Source organism: Rutilus rutilus (assembly GCF_951802725.1).
Source record: "Rutilus rutilus genome assembly, chromosome: 11".
Classification (NCBI taxonomy): domain Eukaryota; kingdom Metazoa; phylum Chordata; class Actinopteri; order Cypriniformes; family Leuciscidae; genus Rutilus; species Rutilus rutilus.
In genome coordinates, this window is record NC_140216.1 from 16,483,301 (window position 1) to 16,509,404 (window position 26,104).

The 26,104-nt window shown below is 38.0% G+C and overlaps 1 protein-coding gene across 1 annotated transcript; it reads left to right on the top strand.

Moving 5' to 3' along the window:
* On the top strand, positions 1 to 25,821 carry zdhhc18b (zDHHC palmitoyltransferase 18b). Its single transcript, XM_084423185.1, has 9 exons — positions 1 to 666; positions 3,346 to 3,506; positions 12,271 to 12,426; positions 16,984 to 17,121; positions 18,042 to 18,093; positions 19,382 to 19,484; positions 20,680 to 20,792; positions 20,906 to 21,002; positions 24,395 to 25,821. The coding sequence occupies exons 1-9, from the start codon at positions 425 to 427 to the stop codon at positions 24,728 to 24,730; spliced, it is 1,398 nt and encodes a 465-aa protein (XP_084279311.1). The 5' UTR covers positions 1 to 424; the 3' UTR covers positions 24,731 to 25,821.
* The last annotated feature ends 283 nt before the right edge of the window (positions 25,822 to 26,104 follow it).

Below are 26,104 nucleotides of genomic sequence, written 5' to 3' on the forward strand. Positions count from 1 at the left end.
GAGGACTGTAGCGTCACATCCTGCGTGCCATCCACATCATCTGTGCGGCGGGATAAATCTGTGCAGCAGATCAAATATTATTGTGCTCTAAATGTAAATACCGACCCTCAGTCACAAGAGAATGAAAGCGGAATCGGAGCGGAAGGTGAAGCGTGCGTTTGCGTTACAAACAAACTGAATCCGCTGGTTTTTAATTGAACCATGTAGCGAGGACGCGTTAGTGACGTCGCCGCTGCATATCGCGTTACGTCACATGCTGGTAAATCCGTCGCGCGTTTCGCGATCTGTTTGCCAATAAAGCGGGACGCGGTCGGCGTGTGTGCGTGCCGTGTTTGTGTAATGACACTATTAAGCGATATCTATCCGCTCGTATCGCGCAGCAGCTGATGTTTGATGGACAGTGGGCGCGATTTCACCGCCGTAAATGATGAAAAACCGCGAATATCAGCAAATAGATCCTCAGGCACTCGCGACACCGACCCCGACGCCTCCACCGCGACCTCTACCCGAGCACAAGCCCAAAAGAGCCCGGAGAAAATGGGAGGTGTTTCCCGGGAAGAACCGCTTCTACTGTAACGGTCGCATCATCGTCGCGCGTCAGAGCGGCGTGTTGCCGCTCACACTGGGACTCATCCTGCTCACCAGCGGACTCTTCTTCGTCTTCGAGTGAGTATGCCTTTGGATGCTAGACCGCATGGTCACTGAGCTGGCTTGTTGATAGAACATTTAAGTTAAGCAAGTAGTGCTGTGCAATAGGCCTTGAGGAGATCGGGGTGAATATGTCACAGGTGCATCTCAACGCGGTCAGGGTTTGGAGAGAAAAGTCCGATTACATCAATGTCTGTTTTTACTCTACCAGTGGTTTTGCATGTTGGTCTCAAACACCTGCTTCAAAGCAGTCTTAAATGTGACCCTGGACCACAAAACCAGTCACATGGGTCAATTTTTAACAAAAATTGAGATTTATACATCATCTGCAAGCTGAATAAATAACCTTTCCATTGATGTATGGTTTGTTAGGATAGGACAATATTTGGCCGGGATACAACTATTTGAACATCTGGAATCTGAGGGTGCCAAAAAATCTAAACATTGAGAAAATCGCCTTTAAAGTTGTCCATTTATGTTCACGGTTGTGCTGCATTCCTTCACAAAAATAAATGTTTTATATATTTACGGTAGGAAATTTACTACGGTAAATATCTTCATGGCATAAAATAAAAATTGATAATTTTGGCCCATACAATGTATTGTTGGCTATTGCCACAAATATACCCGTGCAACATGTGACTGGTTTTGTGATCCAGGGTCACAAATTAGAATGATTTTGTGAAATAAAGCTATGCTGACACATTAAAATGATAGATCACTCTTAAAAAAATGAGAATCTCATGTCGTTCTGTGGAACACATAAGATTTATTTTTTATTTTTTTAAATGGAAGTCAGTAGTAACATAAAAAAAAAAAGAATAATGATTTATATAAAAATATTAAGCAGCATTAATAGTAAGTTAAATAAGAAGTGAGAAGAAATGTTTTTGATCAGCTTTCAAAAAGTTTATGAATGATTTCTGAAGTGACACTGAATAATTAATTGTCTTTTAATTTATTACAATTTAAAATGATTTTTTTTTTTTTATCTAAAGTTATTATAATGAAGGATTTTTTTTTTTTGCAAGATTGTACTGTGTTTTTATACATTTTTCATTTTCATAAATGTCAGATTGGGCCGAGTTGTCACGTTTTATCAGCATTTCATAAAAAAAAAAAAGTAATTAGTGTTAATAGTAGCTAGGTTTCCAATGTGACAACTTGCCCCATTTATGTGACAATGTGCCCTTCTATAGAATCAGCATTGGACTGAATCTGATATAGTTTTTTTTTTTTTTTTTTTATCAATATATTTTATTTTTAAGTGCCTGGTTAACTCTAATGCAGTACCTCATTTATTTCATTTATTATAACTGAATGATTATTAGACTACAACAATAAAATATAATTGGCATTATGCATGTTTTTAAAATTATTATCAGGAACGATTTTTATTTAATGTCATCATTTATACAAACTAGCCTATGTGACAATGTGCAATCTATACATATTGTTTTAAATTCTCTGTTTATAAATTAGTTTTATTCATAATAATCACTAGATCATTAAACTACAGCAATACAAAATAATGGCCACTATGCATATTTTAAGAACTTTTAATAACAATAAGTAAGGGATAATGTAGAGCGAGGTGGTTGTTATAGCGAATACAACCCCGACAGGCTGATCAGGACCCCGATGCGAATAAGCATCCCGCTTATTACATGGCTACCTACCAAATAAATCAATAATTTGACACAAAATATTGATTTAAAAAGGAGATTATTGATTTGAAAACGATTGTATTGCTTCCGCTAAAGTCTCTACGGTTAGAATCATGCGTCCATAGCAACACTGTTTTTCATGGCAACGGTGTGTTATACTTAGCAGCGGTCTGTTATCAAGAAATAACAGACCGCATTCTACATTAGAATTCAACCAAGCCATGTAATAATTCTGAATAATACAAGCTTGTTTTGTGATATAAATGGTTACGGATATACTGTCAAACTACATGTATATCTCAATTGTGACAATGTCTGTTATTAAAATAGCCTAAGTTTATTTAACCTGTGAATTCTTCTGTTGCAGTTCAGAGACCCAAATAGTGCCATTTCAGTAGACTTGATATTAGTCCTGATAATACTTTGCAAAGTGTGCATATGGCAAATATCAACTGGTCAAACACGCGTCTCTTTTCTTGGGCGATAATATTGGAAATGTTCAATAGCTTCATTTGTGAGCAAGACGATTGCTACAAACTGAAAACAAACTTGCCTCCCTATTCTGATTTAAACAATAATAGAAAATGTTCTATAAATCTGCATGTGAAATGTACTGTCAATATTTGTACTGAGGCCACTTTTAGGGACTTAATTAATGATGCTTAAAAGTGGCTCGCTCATTTAATTTTAGTGTTAATCATACCCCTCATTTTAAAGCAATTCCTTGTGGATACACCATATTATATGGAGATTCATTTTCATTCTGTAGATCAAATATTCATGTTTCATTAGGCTTATGTTCTTTATTTTCAATGTACTGCAACACTTTAGACATCAGTTCTTGTTTGGGTCCTCTTACACAACCACCGCTGTCTCTCGTTCTCTTTATAGTGCATTGGTTTAGCATTAGCCATTGGATTTGGGATCCGCAGAGCTGCAGGGAATGGAACCATTTAATGGAGCACTATATTTTAAAGCTTCATTGTTCCGCAATCAATGTTTTCCTAATTGAGCCGTTCTGTGGTTACAGCTGCCCGTTCCTGGTGAAGCACCTCACCAGCTGCATCCCGGCCATCGGAGGGGTCCTTTTTGTGTTTGTGGTCATCTCTCTCTTCCAGACCAGCTTCACGGATCCGGGGATTCTGCCTCGGGCAACACCAGAGGAGGCCGCAGACATTGAGAAACAGATCGGTGAGGGAGCACACATCTCCACGGGTCCATGGTTATGTTAAGAAAGGAGAGAGTATAGGCTGTATATGGCATACTAGATTTAGTTTAATCTAGTTTGTGAAACTTAATGTGTGCACTATGCCATTTTTTAAATCTTTTAGATACCGCCAAATATGATCATCTTTGTGTGAGGGACACCCATTCTAAAATGTATAAGGCAGCTATAGATTTTCATTTCTACAGACCCAATTTATATTGTACTGTGCTGTTATAAATGTGTAAAATAAATGTTTTGTTTAAAAATATTTTGTTTATTTTGTTTACAAATTTAAATGAATTTTAAATGTAGCCCATTATAATAAATTAATTTGTAAAAAAAAAAAAGTCTGCAACACTCATATTGATTCACTGTGTAATTCAGCGAGTGTTGTTAAGTTATCTATTTAATTATTTTGCATTTATTATCCAAGTTTGTCTCAAATATCTTTTGACAATTGATTATATGAGTTAAGAAAGAGATGTCTGATGTAGTTTCAGGTTCATTCATCACTGTGGAAATGTGAGGGCAAGTCTAGGGCATTGCATTATGGGATAGAGTGCCTGGTGCAGTGTGCTCAGTTGCTGCTACATTTTTACAAATGTATTAGGTCCTCCACATTCATATATATATATACAAGCACTAGTTCCTCATCTTTCCCAGGGGGCGGGACCCGCTCACGCTACAGACCTATTACAGATCAGTGGGTGGGACTTTACTCTCTGAAACTGAAAGCAATATCCTCCATCTTGTTTGAAGCTAAGCTAACAGGCGCTGTGGAGACAGATGTAAAGTTATGACAATAGCGGAGGAGAGTGCTCAATATGATATAGAAGAAGAGGATTTCGGAAGTCTGATGCTTGAATCAGGTGTTTGTGGCTACCTTTACAAGCCGCATTATAGCGAAGAGCAGCCGAGGCAGAAGACCTGCCTGCCGCGGACGAGGAGCCCGGACTGGCTCGAGTTAGGGCGGACTGGTGGCGCCGGTGATCTCACTGTAAGATGCAACTACGAACACAGAGATAGAGTCCGTCTGCGGCAAAGAATTTCAACGATGACAATTTCTCCTGGACGAAATCTCTGAATCAGACGAGGACACGGACGTTTGTGTTGAGAACTATCCTAGTTTCGCACCGCATATGATCTGACTGAACATCCAGGTACCATGCAATAATTCACCTTTTCGAAAGAAATACAAACGAGGAGTAATGAGTTCGCCAACTAACTAGACATTTTGTGTGAATGTGAAATGAATTTCAAGCTCTGGTGGTAGCTAGCCTTGTAGACGGAAGAGTGATTTCTCTTATAGGCAGATATGCGCTTTCTGGATTAGTGGGAGTGGCTTGCGGAGCTGTGCAATGTGGTGCATTGTGGGAGTTGTTGTCTTTCATACAAATGCGTCCTGAAGTTATTTTTTGTCTTTCCTTGGTCACGAAGGCACCAAATTCAAAATTTATTTTACATTTCGACTACATATATGACCCACTTTAAATAAAAAACAATGTTCAAATGGGTGGAATGCCCCTTTAAAGTTTTCTATGCTTAATTTGATTTGATGACAGTCACGAGACCGATTACTCGATCCAATCACGTTGATGGATAAAAATAAAATTAAAACAAGCATTTAACGAGTAACGACCACAAACAGAAGGAAAATAGCGGAGTAAAAGTACCGATACATCACTTAAAATGTACTGTAATGTAAAAGTAAAAGTAAAATTACACAATTTTTAAACTACTCAAAAAAGTACAATTTCTGAAAAAAACTACTTAATTACAGTAACGTGAGTATTTGTAATTCGTTACTTCACATCCCTGCCGGGTAATAACAGAACTGACTGACTGTAATGTATGCCATGACTGATTTTGAAGGCAAAAGTCCCGCTGAGCTCATTGATTTCCTTCAAAAATCTGTGTGAGAGCATGGGTCAGCTGTACACATCGTCATGTTTTGCGGTGACTGTCCCTGTGTCCACTGCTTCTGTCGAGCAGACACTCTCAGCCCTAAAGCGAATTAAAACTTATGCCAGAAATACGACGGGACAGACTTGACTTTCAGCATTAGCCTCGATGGCGATAGAAAAGGTCGTTGGGACTGAAACACAGATAACCTGTACAACAGAGTAATTTAAAGCGGCGCTTTGCAGTTTTGGCAATTTCTTCACTGTTTTCTCGCTTTTTGCTCGCGGGTTTCTCTATAGAGCTCCCCCTACAGCTTCGGAATAGATATTTGACAACACTGTCAAAAACTCGTTTGCGACTCTCCACCCTCCCATCTTCTCCCTCTGGTCATGTGCATTTGTTTTCAAAGAAGCCGGCGACGCACAGAGCCATGTCCACTGAGGTATGTATGATACACAGAAGGCTGGCATATAAATGTATGTGTGCAGTGCCGTAAAGCAATTCATTACATTGCGAGACCTGATGTCACGCGATACTTCCCGCTGGCCCAAAGTTGCAAGGGTGTTTTTTCCGCTCACAGGCGCTAGGGGGAAGCGAGACGGCCACCATTCAACCTGAAAAAGAGTCATATAACCATTCCAATGACTCCGAAGCTGTTCAGTTAAGCTAAATTAAGCAAATTAAAACAATTAAAATTGTTTTTTGCATTGTGTCTTTTTGAGGAAAGAAATTAGGATGGATTTTGTGTAAATAATCAGTAGTTTTGGTGAGTATAATGTATTTTTTGCCCCCCGGTTTTCCCGTGGTGAATATGATGTTCTTCATTTTCTTGGAAATTTATGATCGAAACTTACTTTGCTTGTTTACATACATGTGTAACATTTCAGCCGTAAATAAATTATAAATATTAGCTAGATTATGATCATGTGAACATTTCAGTGTACTGGAAGGATTTTGCGATTGAGACAGCCCTTAAAATGGCCGACTCCTTCATCAGTGTCCTGACCAGGGGGGCAGGGATTTGTATTATTTTGAAGGTACCCCCGGGCGCCGCCATTGGCTAGCGGAACCCCACCTGCAGTTAGCATCCCATTGACTCCCATTCATTTTGGCGTCACTTTGACAGCGAATAACTTCACATCTGAGGCGTGTAAAGACTCCATTTGTCCATTATTTATTTCTAAAGAAACACGAAAATGTATAAAAGGCTCCATTACCTTGTATCTTACGTTATGGCCCTGAAGAAGCAGTTTTTGTAAAAGTAGGCTAACGATTGCGCCATAGCCACGCGACTCTCTGTCGCACAGTAGGAAATTACCGTATGGACAGGAGTAGAAGCTCGCGGGCAATCGGGAGGACGTCGAGGCAAAATGACAAAGTAATTAATCAGAACACCTACAAAAAGTTTCTCCTGCTCCAAGATCATGGACAGCTCATACTCACGCTCTCCGTCTCTGCGAGTTTCGGAAGGTAATGATTCAGATTGATCTTGGCACAGCTACTAGAAGACAGACGGTTTGCTCACGTCACATCTACGTCGTCGAGCTCAGTTTGAGTCTGCGCAGTACGCTGGACCCCCAGGAAGTAAGAGTTTCTAATTGGCTTCACTTTGTCTCCGTTGAATCCAATGGGGTCGCTGTGTCCATTTCTTTTACTGTCTATGGTCCTGACTGCTGATCTAGGGAGCTGAATGAGATGCACCTCTTGTTCAACTGGATGAATCATCCTTTTTGAACAAATCTCTTGAATGATTCGATGACATATGCATTTTATTAAGTAACACCACCTACTGGTGCAACAATGTCATTGATACAATCTTTATTTTAAGTGTCATGTTACTTTCAAAAGGTAATTTACATTTGATCGCTACTGTAGACATCAGTGTCTATATCCAAACTATACTCTTTTATCAGAGTACTTCTGTGATCATTTGAATTATTGTAACAGAAATTATAGTGTTTAGTTAAAAATATTGTTTGTGAAGTGGTTTCATACCTAAACATGACAACTGCTCTCTCTGGGTCGACGGCAGCGCAAACGCAGTTAATCGCTAATAGTAGCCTAAGTAAGAGACGGTCATAATGTTATTCTAAAATTTCAACTATAAAACTGGAATAAAACAATTGATTTGAAAACATTCTTATGAACAAAATAAAATAAGTAAATGAAAACTGAACAGAAATTGAGTTATTGTTAGTTATTTGACCCGTGTCTGTGATCGCATTTACCGTTGGTTGTTTGACAAATTTTTGCGGACAACATTACATAACTGTATACAATTACTTTTGTTATTTATTCATTAAATTATAGCCTTAATAATTAGATAATCATGTTTTAAATTTTTTTATTTATTTTTTATTTAATTTAATTTGTTTACGATAGCTTCTGACAATTAAAACAAACATCAGCCTCATTATTTATGACCTCAATTACTGCTTTATTTGTTCAGAAACAGAAGCTTAAGATAACTTAAAATGTTATTTGTGTATTTTACTTGTCATATTTTGCCAACACAGGGAACTCTGACGGCATGCCCACGACAAACACCCATTTTATATATATAAAACTTATTATTAAAGCCTATTATTAAATTGTATATAAAATAATTTATTTACTAGTTTCGTTCTTGCCGTTCTTTCGTTCTTAAAACATCTCAAGTTAACGCTGACTGCATAGTTCTAGCTAATTACATCCTTGTGTTGGTTTGGCGAACATGAACCAATTTAGAAAGAAAAATGGATTTACCCCAAGCGGCAACATTCTAATCTGAAAAATGAAGCCTACCCGGAAGTGCGAAAAACTGCAATACATCGAAAATCCGCTAGAGGGAGGTCCCAAAAGGGAGCAAATGTCCATAGACCCCATGTTAAAATGTCCGTTTTCACAGCATAAATTCATGTTTTTACAGGTTGGTCCCATGGACTTTTATTGTATTTTTCGATAGGTTCCGAGTGCCTGACAACTGTGAGGGGGGTGAATTTTTTTCTAACTCATTAGTTTAGATCTTATTTAGATATAAAATGTATGACAAATAAGGGCGTGGTTAACTTTGATTGACAGCTTGATTGACAGCTGATAACGAGCATAGGCTGCTCCAAGGAGAATGACAACATAAGCGCCATTTTTGAACACAGTTGAAATATAATACTGCTGTTTTTGAATCATGAAATGTAGTTTTAAGAGTTTTTCAGGCGAGAATGTAGTTTAAAGCTCAAATCTGTGGTTTATTTATAAAGATTTATGAAAATTTTATCCAGGTTGTGAGATCCAGCGACGACCGGGCGCTCGGCGCTAATGTACCCCGCCTGGAACAGCCTTTCCTCGGCTAGTCGTTCTGACATTTGCCGCTGACTCTGGCGTCTCTGTAGTGGTTAAACATGAGATATAATTCGTCTTGTGTATATCTAACGGGCGATATTTGGTCTCGTGAATCTATAATTTGTTCCCTCGCCAATCGTTTTGGCTGAGGGGAAGTTTCATAACTTTATAAGCTATATAACTTTACCGTTGTATGGTTAGACTAGAGCGCTGACTTTGTATGTTTGACTGAATTGTTTGCTTTATTTGTATAGCTTCTTGTACCTTTTATTTATACTTTTATAATAGCTAATATTGATAAAACTGAAGTTTAACAAAAAGAGACTGGGTTGAGTTTTGTCATTTTAAATTTTAATACAACGAAGATGATCTGTAATATTGTTTACTGCAACTGTTGTTTACTGTTTAGTACAAATGCACATATTGCCTGGACCATATTAAAATGTTTAATATTTTTATATTATATTTAAAACGAAAAGAGGCAGGTTTGTGTTTTATATTTCGTTTTGTTATAAATAGGCAAATATGCAGTGAATATAATCAATACGTGTTGCCTGAACCACATTTGTGTGGCTATAATGTTTAAGATTTCTTTAAATGAAAACGAAAAGAGTTAGTATGGTGTTTTATAACATATTTCGTTGCCTAAAATATACAGAGATAACTGGAGTAGCAGAGCGAGCTGAGTGACGCGCGCTGCGTCCTTTATTGGCCAGAAGGTGGGCGGGGTTAGGATTTCCCAAGATTTTCCAAGATGGCGCCGCCCATACCCCCCATAAACGGCTTCAAAACCGTTCTTCAGAAAGTCTATGGGTGATGTCACAGACGCTTTGTCCATATTTTTTACAGTCTATGATTTACCCACCTGTCCAGCAAAAACAGAGCAACTGAATGTCGGATTGGAAGCCCTTCTGCCGGTGGAGTTCTCGCCACCTTTCGAAGGTTTTTCCGATGTAAATTCGGTACTTCGCGCGTTCGTTATCCTTGTCCCTCTTCTTTGTAATTTGTTCATCGGAACGTCGTCTCTTTGGTTGTGTGTCGGCCCCCCCCCCCCCCCCACACACACACACTTCACTTTACACTTTGTGCGCTCTTAAAGGGATACTCCACTTTTTTCGGAAATATGCTCATTTTACAACTCCCCCAGAGTTAAACAGATGAGTTTTACCGTTTTAGAATCCATTCAGCCGAACTCCGGGTCTGACGGTACCACTTTTAGCATAGCTTAGCATAGATCATTGATTCAGACGAGTCCAGTAGCATTTCTTTCAAAATGACCAAAGAGTTTCAATATTTTTCCTATTTAAAACTTGACTCTTCTGTAGTTAAACCGTGTACTAAGATCGACGGAAAATGAAAAGTTGCGATTTTCTAAGCCTATATGGCTAGGAACTACTCTCATTCCGGCGTAATAATCAAGGAACTGTGCGGCCGTAACATGGGTGCAGCAGGCGTAGTGATATGACGCAGCGCCTAAAAATAGTCCCCAGCTCGGTAACTTCTTCCAACGTGACCGGGACTAAGTTTGTCTAACCTATTAGACCTATTTTCAGGCGCTGCGTCATATCACTACGCCTGCTGCACTCATGGTACGGCAGCAAAGTTTCTTGATTATTACGCCGGAATGAGAGTAGTTCCTAGCCATATAGGCTTAGAAAATCGCAACTTTTCATTTTCCGTCGATCTTAGTACACGGTTTAACTACAGAAGAGTCAAGTTTTAAATAGGAAAAATATTGAAACTCTTTGGTCATTTTGAAAGAAATGCTACTGGACTCGTCTGAATCAATGATCTATGCTAAGCTATGCTAAAAGTGGTACCGTCAGACCCGGAGTTCGGCTGAATGGATTCTAAAACGGTAAAACTCATCTGTTTAACTCTGGGGGGGTTGTAAAATGAGCATATTTCCGAAAAAAGTGGAGTATCCCTTTAACACTACAATCCCGAACTGTGATCAATATAAAAGGGCCGTTAATAAGACAATGACAATTGTCAAAGACAATAAGACCTTCTTTCCCAACAAAATTTTGTAGAAGTTTTGCAAATGTGATGTGCCTTAAAACATTTGGAAAATCAAATCTATAAAACCCTTGTTTGAGAAGATTAGAGGACATTCTGCCCTAATTACAGAGGGTGACACTGACATGATGACTGTCACATGACAGGATGATTGTCATCTGGAACACACACTCCCGCAGGCCTTGAAATATCTTCACCCGCTCAGTAGTAGCACACTCTTGTCTGATTGTTGCAATGAAATGTGACCTTATTCATCCATGCAGATTCATCTATTATTGTCCTGCCAATAAGAGAACTGAAAGAGTCTCTAGATTTTAGTTTTACTAATAAAATAAAATGTCTGCTCTATTCAAGCTGTTCAGGTTGAACTGTTTGAGAAGAACTGAGAAATGGAATATTGCATGATGGATCACTTTCTGACCTGTAACAGCGTTTAGTTTTTTTCCCAAGTCACATTTATAACCTGTATTTCTTCTCCCTTCTGACCTTAACTGGAAAAAAGGCTTAATTTGTTTGCTGGAGTAATAATAAATGTTTTTTTTTTTTACATATTTGAACCATTTATTTCTGACCTGTAAATTTACCATTTGCAAAATGTAATTTCATTTTCAACAGGAATGCTGTGCTGAATTTAAGTCCGAAATGACATCCAAGTGGCAGAAATTAAGTCTAGTTTGAGGATCAAATACTGTATAGTTTATGATGTGATTGGCTGAATTGGAATCAGAAAATTACGGATTAGAGGCTTAGAGATTAGATTAGAGAACACCGCGAAAGATGCAAGATTGGTCAAAGACTTCTGTCAAGCGCAGATTTACATAGGAAAAACAATGAAAATGCAGCACAGTGGAATGCAAAAACAAGTTCTGCATCTTTTGTTAGTGTAGTTTACAGTTTATTGAGGTGATCACATTCATTTAAATGTACAATTTTCCATTGTTTCATTTACATGTTGGATTGAATTTTAGTGTAAGCATGATTGTGTGCCTCTGGTTAGATGAATTGGATGGAAAATATTTTCCAGTAAATAAAACAAGAGACCAAATTAGTTTGGTTAGTATGACACAGAATAGGACCGTGTGCATTCATTTCTTTTACTTAATGTGGCTTACAGAGTGGAATACAACGACAAGCGCCAAAGTATTTTATTTTTTTTCTCTGAAGCAGAGCTTTTTTTATTGCTGTTTTGCTTAATGTTATTAATGTAGTTTTTTGCATGTGAAGCAGTGAGGTTTATTTTTTTAAAAGCTTACAACAAAAGCAGTATTATCTTGCTTTAGAATAGTTTTTTTTTTTCTTGTTTTTGTGCTTAACACCTTTAACCTTATTCTGTTCATCTAGTTGTTCCGATAAACAGGAAGTCTTAGCTGTTTGGAGCCACTTATTAGAAACTGTTCAACAAGAGCTTTTAAAAATCAGAATGATCCTAACTGCATAGTTTTGTTTTCGTTAACTTTTGTTATTGAAATTCCTTCATGCCACAAGTATGTTTCTCTCTCTCTCTCTCAGACAACCCAACAGGCTCGTCTTCATCCTACCGCCCCCCTCCACGCACTAAGGAGGTCATCATCAATCAGCAGGTGGTTAAACTCAAGTACTGCTTCACCTGCAAGATCTTCCGCCCACCGCGCACCTCCCACTGCAGCCTGTGTGACAACTGTGTGGGTGAGTGTTGAGGAGGAGATGTACGGCAGAGAACAGTGAGATCCAGCTTTGTTATTTGGCTTGGTTTGCAAATCTAGTCATTTTACTATTGCTTGTACTTCATGTTAGAAGTTTACATTTACCTTTATGCATTTGTCATATGCTTCTATTTAAAGGTGCATCAATTCCATGACATTAGCAATGCTAGCGCCATTCTGTACTGCTCTAGAAAGCAGGTCGCCCAGATATCACCTAGAACACCATAGCAATTGTTCACACCAGATTTTTTTTTTTATCGCAATCACAATTTTTATCATAAAAATCGCAATTACATTTTTTTCTTTAGCAAGTAATTCTATTTATTTTTCCCAATTCATGTTTGCAATAGGAATTCTTTGTTAAATTGTTATAAGCAAACCAAACTAACCAAATTTTTTAAAATCAGACGAAAAGACAAAGGTACAAAATTGTGTACTTAATGCTTTAGTGAGGGAAAGAACTACAATCCCATGAAGCATTGTGATTGTCAATTCAATTAAAAACTATGCAGAAATGTATATTATGTATATAGTGCAAAATGTGCATATGTATGACTACTTAAATTCTTAAGTAGTTCAAGAGCCTCGGTAAGACATTCAATGTGGAACTAGGCAAAGCTAGACAGACTTTCTTCTCAAATATTATAAACAGAAACATACACACCACATACGCACTCTTTTTGCTACTGTAGAGAGTCTAACAAACCCCCCAAGTCAGATTCCCAGTGAAATGCTCTGACAGCAAGTGCAGTGAGTTTGCTTCCTTCTCTGAGAAAATGCAATCAGCATATCCTCGTGCGGCACTGAGGTCAGACAGATCAGACCACATCTGCAGAAAGTTACTATGTCTGATTTTGAAGAAATTAGTGGTAACATTTTGGAAGAAACAGTACAGCACCTTAAAACATTAACCTGCGCCCTTGACACAATCCCCACTTCCTTTTTCAAAAGTGTGTTAAACTGCTTAGAAGCAGATCTCTTTGAAGTGGTAAATTCCTCACTTACCTGTGGGATTTTTCCAAAGTCCCTTAAAACTGCAGTTGTCAAGCCCCTCCTAAAAAAGAGCCATCTGGATAGCAACATATTGAGCAATTTCAGACCAGTCTCAAATCTTCCTTTCAAAGGCAAGCTCATTGAAAAAGTTGTCTTCAATCAGCTGAACAAATTCTTAAAGGACAAGTTCGGTATTTTACACTTAAAGCCCTGTTTACAGATCGTTTCTGATGAAATAGAACGGTTAAGAGTAAAATTTGGACACATGCTGCTGTCCCGAGAATTTTAGGTTTATTTCGCTTCCCCCCCCCCACCTACAGAGTGGCTGCATAGGTGCACTCGAACATATCCTTCCTAAAACGCATTAAACTTTCGTTTACAAAGAGATGAAACTCACCGAGTGGTCAGGGGTGTTCACTGATATACTCGTATAAAAATCGCGGCAAAATATGCTTTCCAACAGGTTTTATCGTAGTTTTTGTCCAACTCCATTGACTTGTATTGAAAGAGATATGTGAGGTATGGTATTACTCCGCCGCTTCTTCTTCTGCTGCTTCTGTGTATTCAATGAAATGCCAGTGGTTTGCTTGCAATTGGCAAAGGTGCATTATCGCCACCAACTGGGCTGGAGTGTCTATTATTCAAGCTCTCAACGGAATAATCTACGGGTGTGAGACATTTGGAAAAATAGATCCACAGTTTTACAACGAATGGTAAAACACCTGTTGGAAAGCATATTTTGCAGCGATTTTTGTATGAGCATATCAGTGAACACCCCTGACCACTCGGTGAGTTTCATCTCTTTGTAAACGAAAGTTTAATGCGTTTTAGGAAGGATATGTTCGAGTGCACCTATGCAGCCACTCTGTAGGTGGGGGGGAGAAAGCGAAATAAACCTAAAATTCTCGGGACAGCAGCATGTGTCCAAATTTTAATCTTAACCGTTCTATTTCATCAGAAACGATCTGTAAACAGGGCTTTAAGTGTAAAATACCGAACTTGTCCTTTAATCTCAAATGGATACTTGGACAATTTTCAATCTGGTTTCCGACCACATCACAGCACAGAGACAGCACTCATAAAGATAATAAACGATATTTGTTTAAATACTGATACAGGCAAAACATTAATTCTGGTACTACTCAACCTCAGTGCTGTGTTTGACATTGTCGATCATAACATACTTCTTGACAGGCTGGAAAACTGGGTCTGGCTTTCTGGGATAGTCCTAAAATGGTTCAGGTCATACTTAGATGGGAGAGGTTATTATGTGAGTATAGGAGACCATAAGTCTGAGTGGACATCCATGACTCCCTCAAGGCTCAATTCTTGCGCCAATCCTGTTCAACCTGTACATGCTCCCACTGAGCCAAATAATGAAAAAGAACCAAATTGCTTACCACAGCTATGCAGACGACACACAGATCTACTTATCCCTATCGCCTAACGATTACAGCCCCATTGACTTCCTGTGCCAATGCATTGATGAAGTCAACAGTTGGATGTGCCAAAACTTTCTTCAGTTAAACAAAGACAAAACTGAAGTCATTGCGTTTGGAAACAAAGATGAAGTTCTCAAGGTGAACGCATACCTTCACTCTAGGGGTCAAACAACTAAAAATCAAGTCAGGAACCTCTGTGTAATTCTGGAGTCAGACCTTAGTTTCAGTAGTCATGTCAAAGCAATAACTAAATCAGCATACTATCATCTGAAAAATATTGCAAGAAGATGCTTTGTTTCCAGACAAGACTTAGAAAAACTTGTGCATGCTTTCATCACCAGCAGAGTGGATTATTGTAATGGACTCCTCACTGGCCTTCCCAAAAAGACCATAAGACAGTTGCAGCTCATACAGAACGCTGCTGCCAGGATTCTGAGCAGAACCAGAAAATATGAACATATCACACCAGTCCTCAGGTTTTTACATTGGCTCCCAGTTACATTTAGGATTGATTTTAAATTATTATTACCGGTGTATATAAATCACTCAATGGCCTAGGACCTCAATACATTGCAGATATGCTCACTGAATATAAACCCAACAGATCACTCAGATCACTAGGATCACATCAGCTAGAAATACCAAGTGGTCACTCTAAGCATGTGATTATGCTTTTAGCTATTATGCCAGCCGCAGCTGGAACCAGCTTCCAGAAGAGATCAGATGTGCTCCTACAGTAGTCACATTCAAATCCAGACTCAAAACACATCTGTTTAGCTGTGCATTTACTGAATGAGTACTGTGCCACTGTACGTCCGACTGATTGCACTGTATTTTATGCATCCTTCTTTTGATTCTAATCTCAAATGGCACTGAAAATTGGATAAGAGACAAACATAAATTACTTAATTGGACAAATTGAGAGATGAAACCATGCTGATGACCTGGGTCTGTGGTGGAGTAGTGAGTTTGTGTCAATTAAACTCGAGGTTCTGTGGGGTGCGGACTGGATCGACTCCGGTCCTAGAGCTTCCGAACAAATGTTTTTTTGGGGGAAAAATCAAGTCTATTGGTCTCCAAATAGATTTTTTTAGGCGTGTCGAAAGATCACCACAGACACAGTACAATCCACATGGGATAATCTCACAGTATAACAAGCAGCTGTACAAAATATGATACACCAGTGTTTTGCCAGTTTATCTCTTAATTATTTTTATAACTGTATCCACTGTACGTCCGACTGACTGCACTGTATTCTTCCTTTTGACTCTAAACTGAACTCAAATGGCACTGAGAATTGGGTAAGAGAGAACAAAATTAGAAACACCAGTGTTGTGCCAGATGAGAAGTTTATTCTATGTATCATCTTTTTACTACTTTAATTAATTTTACTCTAATAAATTTTATAACTGTATAATTTATCTCTTTTAATTCCTTTTTATAACTGTTTGAATTTCCCTTGCTTTTATTTTGTGCTTATTTTTTTTATGCAAAGCACTTTGAATTGCCATAGTGTTTGAAATGTGCTATATAAATAAACTTGCCTTGCCTTGCGTGAGACATACTCTATTACGTAATTTGCAGAGCTTTATAGGAGTGGGTGGGCACTAAAGTGTAATTTTGTCGCAATTTTGCCAAGTGATTTTTTTTTTTTTTTTTTTTTTTTTTGCAGAATCATGGGTAATGTAGTTTTTCACTAGGAATTCAGCTGTCAAACACAAATCAATTCCAAAATCCAATCAGTTCCCCTAGAAAGAAAATTAATTAGATTTGTACTTCACTGTTGCACTCTATTTTGTTCTCACAAACACCACTCATAATGTCTTCATAAAATGTAATCCAGTAACATTCTGTGTTAAATGGCAATATATTTTTTCTGTTTGCAGTTTCACACTATTCTGCTTGTGAATCCACGTGGGATGTTATTTTTCTCAGATGTAGCAGTGTTATTAATAGTGATGGATTTATGCAAGCCGGTTTGAACCAGTTTGTATTTTGGTTCAATCTCTCAAGTTCTCATTTGTTCTTAAGCCAGCAGACTTTTTAATTACTGCTGTAATAAATCAAGAACCATGTGACGCCCTGCTATCTTGTGTCTTTGATAGAGCGATTCGATCATCACTGCCCTTGGGTCGGGAACTGTGTGGGAAAACGAAACTACCGCTTTTTCTACACCTTTGTCGTCTCGCTCTCTTTCCTCACGGCCTTCATCTTCGGTTGTGTAACCACACACCTGGCTCTAAGTATGTGTCATATCATTTACCTTGCCAACAGTTTCTGTGTCTTTAAGCTTGAGCAAATATATGTAACAGAGTCATGTCGTGTGTGATTTGAAACATTCGTTCGGTGATGGCAGATCATTTTCTCTTGTGTAAACAGATTTGTAGCTAGACTAGGTATTTCTTTCTAATGCTTCTGTTTTACACATCCACATGCATGAATGAATCACAGTTTCCACAAAAATATGAAGCAAAAATGTTTTGAACATTTGCTGATCAAGATACATCTCTTATCATCAATCATATTAGAATGATTTTTGAAGGATCATGTGACACTGAAGCTGAAAAATCAGCTTAGCCAAATAAATTACATTTTAAAATATATACAAATGGAAAACTATCTTATTTTAAATTATAATATTTCACTATTACTGTTTTTACTGTATTTTTGATCAAATACATACAGCCTTGATGAGCATAAGTGGCGTACACACTATATAAATATACTTTTTGCTAAATTTAAACTGCAAGAACTAATTTCCAGTTTTTCTTTTGTATTTTACAGTCTTTGTTACAAGTTACATACTTACTATAGCAATAACAGTAAATTATGCATACTTACATGCAACTAAACCAAACCCTACTCCTAAACATAACCCTATTGTAAGTAGTATATGTTGTGAATTAATATTACTCAGTACTTAAATGTATAGTTAACAAGGACACCGTAAAATAAAGTGCAACCAAATGTGTCCAGACGTTTGGTAGTGTTGTGATTTTACATCAGCTCTTTTTAAAGAGTTAGTTTGGTTGCACTATGCTGCATTTGTAAAGTCAAACACAGTTGCCAAATGAGCCTGTAAGAGGCCATGTGTATCTCTTATTGGGCTTAAATGGCTTATGATCTGAGATAAGCTTTTATTGACTAATGTTCTCTTTTATAGGGTCACAAGGAGGAAATGGGTTGGTTTTTGCTCTCCAGTCGAGTCCTGCCAGATATCCTTTCTTTTTTTGAATGTCTGATTTCAGATGTTTATCTTCAAATTAAATTATTTTATTCTAATAAAGGAATGTTTTGGGTTAATATAAGTGAAGCTTTATGAACAGTATCTGAGATGCCAAAAATGGTTTCAACTTGTCCCTCAAAATCGAATCTGTAGTAATGCACTTACAATGGAAATCTATGAGGCAAGACATTGCACTGGAGTAAATGTTAAAATACAGTGTTTTGATAGATAATATCTGGTAGTAAAAAACTTTTTACGTTGGACACTTTTTCTGCAGTTTTAATTTGAGTGATTGTTCATAGTGGCTAAAATATCGCATTTCTTTTTTTTTAAACAAATTACAGATATCTTGGCTACAAATGAAGAATGAGTTTCCACAACTTAATTTGCGGCCATGTTGTATTAATTGTTTCAGTAAAATCGTTCCCAAGACTAATTAATTTGTTCCCTTTGTTTTAGGTGAACCATGGCCATGTTTTACGAATTCATTCCCTGATTTATGTAAATTGTGACCAGATTGTACAAATCTGTCCTTTCTTTTTTATTTAGTTCTATTGTGGCCAGTTTAACTAAAAAGAGTGAACAGATTCCTAATTTCTGGCCTCGTAATTTCCCTCCCAAGTCATGTGCGGGGCTTCGTACTTTGTTACACTTGCCCCCATAGGCTTCCATTGTAAGTGCAAATGCACTGCTTGAGTGACTAGTCAAAGTTATAGCCACAGATGCTGTTGATCAAGCTGTAATTAAAAGTAAAGATGAAAAACCGCACTCTCAGGTTCTATTTTCATACATTTATTATTACCATGTCCTCACAGACGCGTTTCGGCCTAAGCCATCATCAGTGTGTACTATGAAACACCGAAAAGATTGTTTTTTTAAAAAAGAAACACCTCACAGGTGAACCTCATTCCGCAAATCATCAGCACCTTCAGGTGCATCAAGTTACCAGCATTGTGGAAACACCAGGAATAACACAACATACCATATGTAATATCCATGTGACCCTTATGAACAATTTATACAAAATAAGATTTTGTACGCGTCTGTGAGGACATGGTAATAATAAATGTATGAAAATAGAACCTGAGAGTGCGGTTTTTCATCTTTACTTTTGATAAACGTTTTTTATTACTCGCACCCATAAACTATTTTGAAGAAAGAGTTGAGCGCGCCTGCTCTTAATACAAGCTGTAATTAACACAGTATATTCCTGTGTTGTGTTAATTTGTATTTCTGTATTTGTTCAAATTCTGAAGCCTTCCTTGACGTCTTTCCACTGCTCTTGAGTTAGTGGTTTGCTTCTTTTCTGTATGGTCCATTTTGGGCCTCTCAGGCTTCCATACATACCTGGTGGCTGCAAATCTTACTACCAATGAGGATGTGAGTGTTTTCTTTCATTGCCTGAAAGATGTATTTTTAATTTCAGGGCTAATTTATTCTGAAATAAAGCTGTTTTTTGTCTCTACACTCTATAATACACTATTTTGACCTAAATTTAAAGTGCAACCTCGCCTATTTTCTACCCGCTTCATATTGTTACAGTGTCGGCAGTAAATGGAAAAATTAATGTGTACTCTTTCTCCATGTTACCTGGAACACAATATTCACATTCCTTTTTGTTGTCAGCAAAAGTCTTTCAAGTACTTACAAGTACTTGCAAATTGTTAACAAACTATTAGTTTATAGTTCGTATATTGTAGTCTCTACATCTAGGGCTTTTGTGAAAACTATAGCTTGTATTTCCACATTTTTTTGTATCCCTGCCCAAGGTCGACAGAGGGTTGTTAAATTCCCCGTAGTCAATAATTGTATCCCTTAAAAGTCATCTTTAATCACCAAAATTACATATTTAAGTTTTTTTTCCTTGAAAAAAAAATAAAAATCCATTCCTTAAAATATAGCTTGTATTTAACTTTACACCCTTGCCTCATTTAGCATATGTGGTTCTAGGAATATGCTAATTAGCCCCGCCTCCACTCACTCACACCAGCTCAGATATCCACTCGTTGACGATCACTCGTTGACGTGATTGGTTACAAGGTAGTTTGTGATGTCCGAATCACCAGCGATTTGAAACTGCGTTTTTAAAACTGTCTTTGGTTCACTGCAGTTTAAAGGAGAAAACACTCTGCAATGGTGTTGACTTATGAATTTGCGCATGGTTTGTCTTAAAGCATATTAAAAACACCACGTAGACACACAAACTTGCTTGATTTTCAATTTTGAAATATTATAAGGCTTATTATAAGGGTAGATTTATCACTGGAAATTGTATCGTACGTTGTCTACTCTTTGAACAGCATTATGGTAAAAATGGAACACATTATGGCAACAGCTTTCTTACGCCGTTTTGGTTCGTTAAGTTGGGCAGCACTGACAGAACGGCAGTTTCTTTGTTTTTCCCCTCCGTTTGGCCTAAACCACTGTATTTGTGGTCAACCAGTTTGAAAAGTTGACTGGTGGTTAAACATGTACAATCCAAATGAATTAGAAATTGAAGGAAACTTTATATGCAGTTCAAATACATAAATCTTGGAATAAGTATAATTTTTTTTTTTTTTTTTTCATATTACAGATTAAAGGTTCCTGGTCAGGGAAAAGTGGAAACGAGGACGTTGGAAATCCTTACAGCTACAACAGTATGATGAAAAACTGCTGTTCTGTGCTCTGTGGACCCATGCCGCCCAGGTGAGACGAGTGCAGATCAGTAGGTTAAGCGTATTTGCCATGGCAGGCTGAAAGCCTGTGTTTATTACTGTGGCTTTATTGTGATTCCCATTCTTCCTCTCTCGTCTTGTCAGTTTGATTGACAGGCGAGGTTTTGTGCCCTCCGATGACTCCGTCCAGACCAGTCCGGTGGAAATCGAACTTCCAGCTGCTAAAAACGACATAAACATGGTAGGACGTGCAGTCACCTCAGGCCGACCTCGGCCTCCTCCTCCTCCTCCTCCTCCACCCCCGGTCGTAACCCTACAGCAACCTGCCATCTCCATACAGAACCACTCGACCGCCTGACTACTTGTGTCTGTTCCAAACCGAGCATCCCCCCTTCTTGCTGTGTTGTTTGATGCGTTTTGGCATGGGCCGCACCCTTTATTTAGATGTCAGACAGCGTTCGGTTCGCTGGGCTGCCGCCAAGTGCGGCTGTCTCAGATTTGTTTGGTGTTGAGTAGAGCCGCTACGGCTGTGCTGCCTTGGTCAAAGTCAGATAGATGAGATTTGTGTTTACTTTGAGTTTGAAAGGGAAATAAATGTTTATAGACTCATTCTCTGGTTTAGCTCCTTCGTAGATCAGTGGGTTGGAGTGTAGATGGTTTACAAAGGAATGGGTGTAGCTGACATGCTTCATGTTGCACATTTACAGAAAGAGGAAACGAAACTTCTGTCTTCCTGTTACATTAGGTAGAATTCTGAGTTAGTGAGCAGGAAAGACGCTGTAGTTTCATGTGATGGTGGTGTTCGTTTTTAAAGCCCTTTAAGGTCTTTGAACCTTCAAATGCTCACAGATGTGCAAGATTATGGCATGCAATCGTGCTCTTATATAAACAAACAGTATAAACAAACAACTGTCAATTTTGTTTATTTTTCCTTATTTATTAAGGTTTGTGTAACTCAAGTTGTTTTTATTATAAACTGAGCATATACAAACAACTTGGGCTATTTAAGTTGTTTGTATAATTTAGGTTATTTTGTTTAATCAAACAAACAACGTTTTTTGTTAGTTTTTTCTAGTTTTCTAGTGGGTGTTTATCAACTTGAATGTGCCTTAAAGTTATTTGTTTTTCTCAGCTAGTAATGTGGTGTTTTATACTCGGATGTTAACCTCATCACCATCCAAAAGTGCCTCTCATAACATCAGTAAACAAACAAACAGCGCTATTGTTTGTGAACATTTCTCTGGTTGTAACTTGGGGCAGAAAAGTCCATGTCATTGTGTATTCTGTGAAATCTAAAGTAAAATATCTAAATATGACTCCTATTCAACTTTGGAAAGTAACAGTTTGATTTTCAGAATAAAACTGATCAAATGATTAAGGTGCTAATGCATCTCTTCACTGATGCACTGTTCACTGTTAATAGCAGTGGTGGGAGTACTGTAGCTATACTCATACTTGCCTTATTGTGTGTGTTTGTGTGTGCGTGCGTGCAAGTTTGTGTTGTGAAATGGTTTGCATGTGTCATGGACATTTCCCTTTGGGATTTTATGTATTATAACAGCATGGGTTTAAATCCCTGATTTTTATTTTTATTTTAAATGATCATTTCCTGACATTTTTGTACTTTTTGAACATATTTGTGTTTGTATATGTTAAATAAATATTTTTTCAAACTAAACCATAGAATTCCTGTCCTGCATGTACATTTGTTGTTTCTGCCATGATTTAATTATGTAGGGCGAGTTGTTTGTTTACGGCACACTGACAGTTGTGTGGTTTTCCTGGCATGTTCCGATGCATTAGTGCACATTAGTGATGTTACACTTACCGGTCTTAGCACATTAACCCTTGTCCTCTGTGTGTGTGTGCATGTGTGTTTAGGAAAAAGATTGCCAGGATTTCGCCCTGTCTTGTGCCAGCTGATGGTTCAGTGGGCAGAAGTAGGGGATTGTAGGGAGGTTGGTAAGACTCAGGCGGGTGTTTTGGGCACATTCATAGATTCCTGTAGGTGGCGTCACATTGGCTCCACATGCTTTTGGCCTGCATGCTGCCTTACTGCTGCTGGCAGAGCTAATAGTGCTGATGCATGGCATCTGGCCTGATGTTTTACAGCATCAGCACACAATCAGCACTGCTCTTTCTCCTCCCATTCTGACCACTAACCACTATTTCATGTTTAGTTTGCGTAAATATGTGTGCAATATATTTTGGACTTGGACTTTGATTTAGTCTGTTGTCAAGCTGTATTATCATGCTGTGGACCAAAATCTTAGTGATAATTCACTAAAAAATGACAAATTATGTCATTTTCTCACCCTCATGTTGTTCCAAACCTGTATAATTACTTCTGTGAATAACAAAAGATGCTAAGCAGAATGTCCTAGCGGTTCTTTCCCATACAGTGAATGCATGTTGAAGCCTCACAGTCCCGGTTTACTATTCATACGTTTTTTTTATAAGCTCTTTAGTTCATATTATTATTATTATTATTATTATTATTATTATTATTATTACTTTAGGAATTCCATTATTAATTTATTACAACAAAACTCTTTTGTGGATTTGCCTTTTTAATTACACGTCATATGAAAAACCAGTCAGTAAATATCACATGTAAGTGTCTCAAATCTAAAATGTACAATGGTTCCTGGGTTTGGTCATATCGGCATTGTGGTTTAGTGAGGGTAAGTGACTCAGTTACTGAGCGAGAATGATTTATACCGCAAGATTCACGTCTGTGAATCGGACACCACGGCTCACATTGTGTTTATTGCGTGCGTCAGAAGATACTGATGCACACTCTAAAGATGATATCTGAAGAAAACTACACACTTAAGTTTTTGCAAGTGTCAAATTATGGCTAGATTTGAAATTGTTACAATGTATTTAAAGGTGTCCTTGTTACAGTGTAATTGTATATTTAAGTACTGAGTAATATTAATGAACAACATGTACTTACTATATAGTTATGTTTAGGAATATGGTTTGGTTTGGAGTTAGTTGCATGTAATTTACTGTTATTACTGTAGTAAACGAGTAACAGACTCTGTGAAATAGTGTTACCCAAATGTGTTGCATTTGCAGCTATTTAGTTGCATTCTAGTGCCCTTTTTTGTCGTATTTGGAACGCCTATTTTAAGAGCAGCATGAACTTCTGCTAAACTTCTCCTTTAGTGTACTGGAGGTGGTGTCAAATAAGTTTGGAACAACATGAGGGTGAGTAAATAATTTTAGATTTAAATTTTCAGTGAACTACCCTTTAATCTGTATTTTGTGTCTGTCTGTTTTGATCTCTGATTCTCATGATTTTGCTGTTGTTAATTTCCATTGTTCTCTCCTGGCAGAATTTATATGACTCAAGTGGTCATATACAGTTCTATATAGCAGAACAAAAGAAGAACCATCTGCATGAGTCAACAGAGATGCTGATATCTGATTGACTGTTGCTTACTGCTCAGCTATTTACGTTTCTCTTTTAAACTGCATCAAAATACTTTTACTTCCACTTTCTGACTTGAATCTACTTCCTTTTTTTTGTCTTTGTCACACCCATTCCCATATCCCTGGTTCTTTTTTTTTCTGTCATAACCCTTCATCCATTGTTCCCTCATCCTTTCCTATCTTCCTCCACAGTGCACGCATGGTACCAAAGGTCTGCTGGAAACGGCTTCTCGATCTCCTCTCCTCACGAGCTCCTGTCCGCAGGCCAAACCTCAAGCAGCGCCGGCCTTCTTGGAGCCTCTTCCAGAGGTCACCCCTTCTCCTGCCCTGGAGCCGGCCAAGACCACTGCAGGACGCCAGTCCACCAACACCCCTCACAAACATCACTCCCACCACAGATCCAAGGGAAAACAAGCCAGTCATCACACCCATAAAACATCCAACTCCTCTCCAAGACCCCATCACAGCCACAGTTCAAGACGGAAAGACTCCAAGAACAGAGACCCAAAATTCAGTTCTCTGCGTTGAGCAATGCGACTCCGTGAACCTGCTACGTCCTGTCATATTGATGCGTTTCTTGGATTATTTGAGTTTGTCATCATAAGATTGATCAATTTGTAGGGTGGCTTCAGTTGGGACTCCAAACAAACAGGTCTAATGTTTCCAGGAAGACCTCCAGCTTTAGTAAACTGACGGTAGTGTTATGGTCTTCCTGTTCTGTTGAGGAATACAATCAATGCTGCAATCTGGAGAGCAGGTGTGAAGTATGGACTTCCGTTAACAGATTGATGACTGGAAAACTTTGTAATTCATCTACAGAGTGTTTTCATGAAGACAAGCACAAAGGTCTCAAAAGTGAACTGCAGGGCAATTGCCTTTAAGACAACTGGTCATTCTTAACAGTGAGTTCCAAAATGAGCTTCATCACAACAGCAATATTGGAACAAGAACACTGTTGTCCTCAATATGGACATGAACTCTGGGATCCATTTCTCATTGTGGATACATTGGTCAAGCTTCAATAAGCAAGAACCAATCTTTATGCAAAAAAAATAAATAAAAAAATCCACGAGCATGCCTGGAGAATATAGCTCACAATCATTCTTCATCCATCATGTTGAGTCTTGTTGAATTCTTATTTTTCCCAAAGGACCTCAGCATGATTTTGTAACATTGTGTTTGAAACATGGTATTAGTGTGCACAAGTACCTGCTAATGTGGATGAGACGATGCCTCCGAGTCTCCTGATCACCGTGTTGAAGGTCTAGTTGAAAAGTAATATGAGTGTTTCTCTCTAAACCTAGTCACATCTGCTGTTCTTCACGTTGCATTCCTGACCCACTGCTGTCTATCAGTAAATAAGTAATCAGACAGTCTTAATGCACTAAGTCTCAATGCAGCAATACTGTAATGTTTTAGTTACTCATTGTTTGACTCATGTGCTACTGTATGTGTGGACACTTTGTGTTTGAATGGGAATGGGTAGATGGGTGTTATTGTTATCCAGGTTTTGACTTAATATGCAAACTGAATGTTATTTATGAATGCTGAAATTGATCCTCTGTTTTTCAAGACCTCTGCAACATTTGCACAAATAAATATGAAGAACTAACAGGCAAGCCTGGAGTTTGAGACGTTTCTGTGTTTAAAGCTGTGCTGCCTCACAAACATCAGACATGAAGTTCACATCATGTTTAGTGCACAATTAAGTGTTTGCACAGAACGTTCATTTTCTAGTGTGATTCTGAGTGACAGAATATGTGTGAAGCTTGTTATTTTATTACCATGTGAGAGGAAATAATTATAATTCTGATTTTATTTAGGATTTATGGATTCAAAAGTGTTTTAGGTTTATGTCTGGAATGGAATACTAGCTTACTGCATTTTAGCATACTTTTTTAA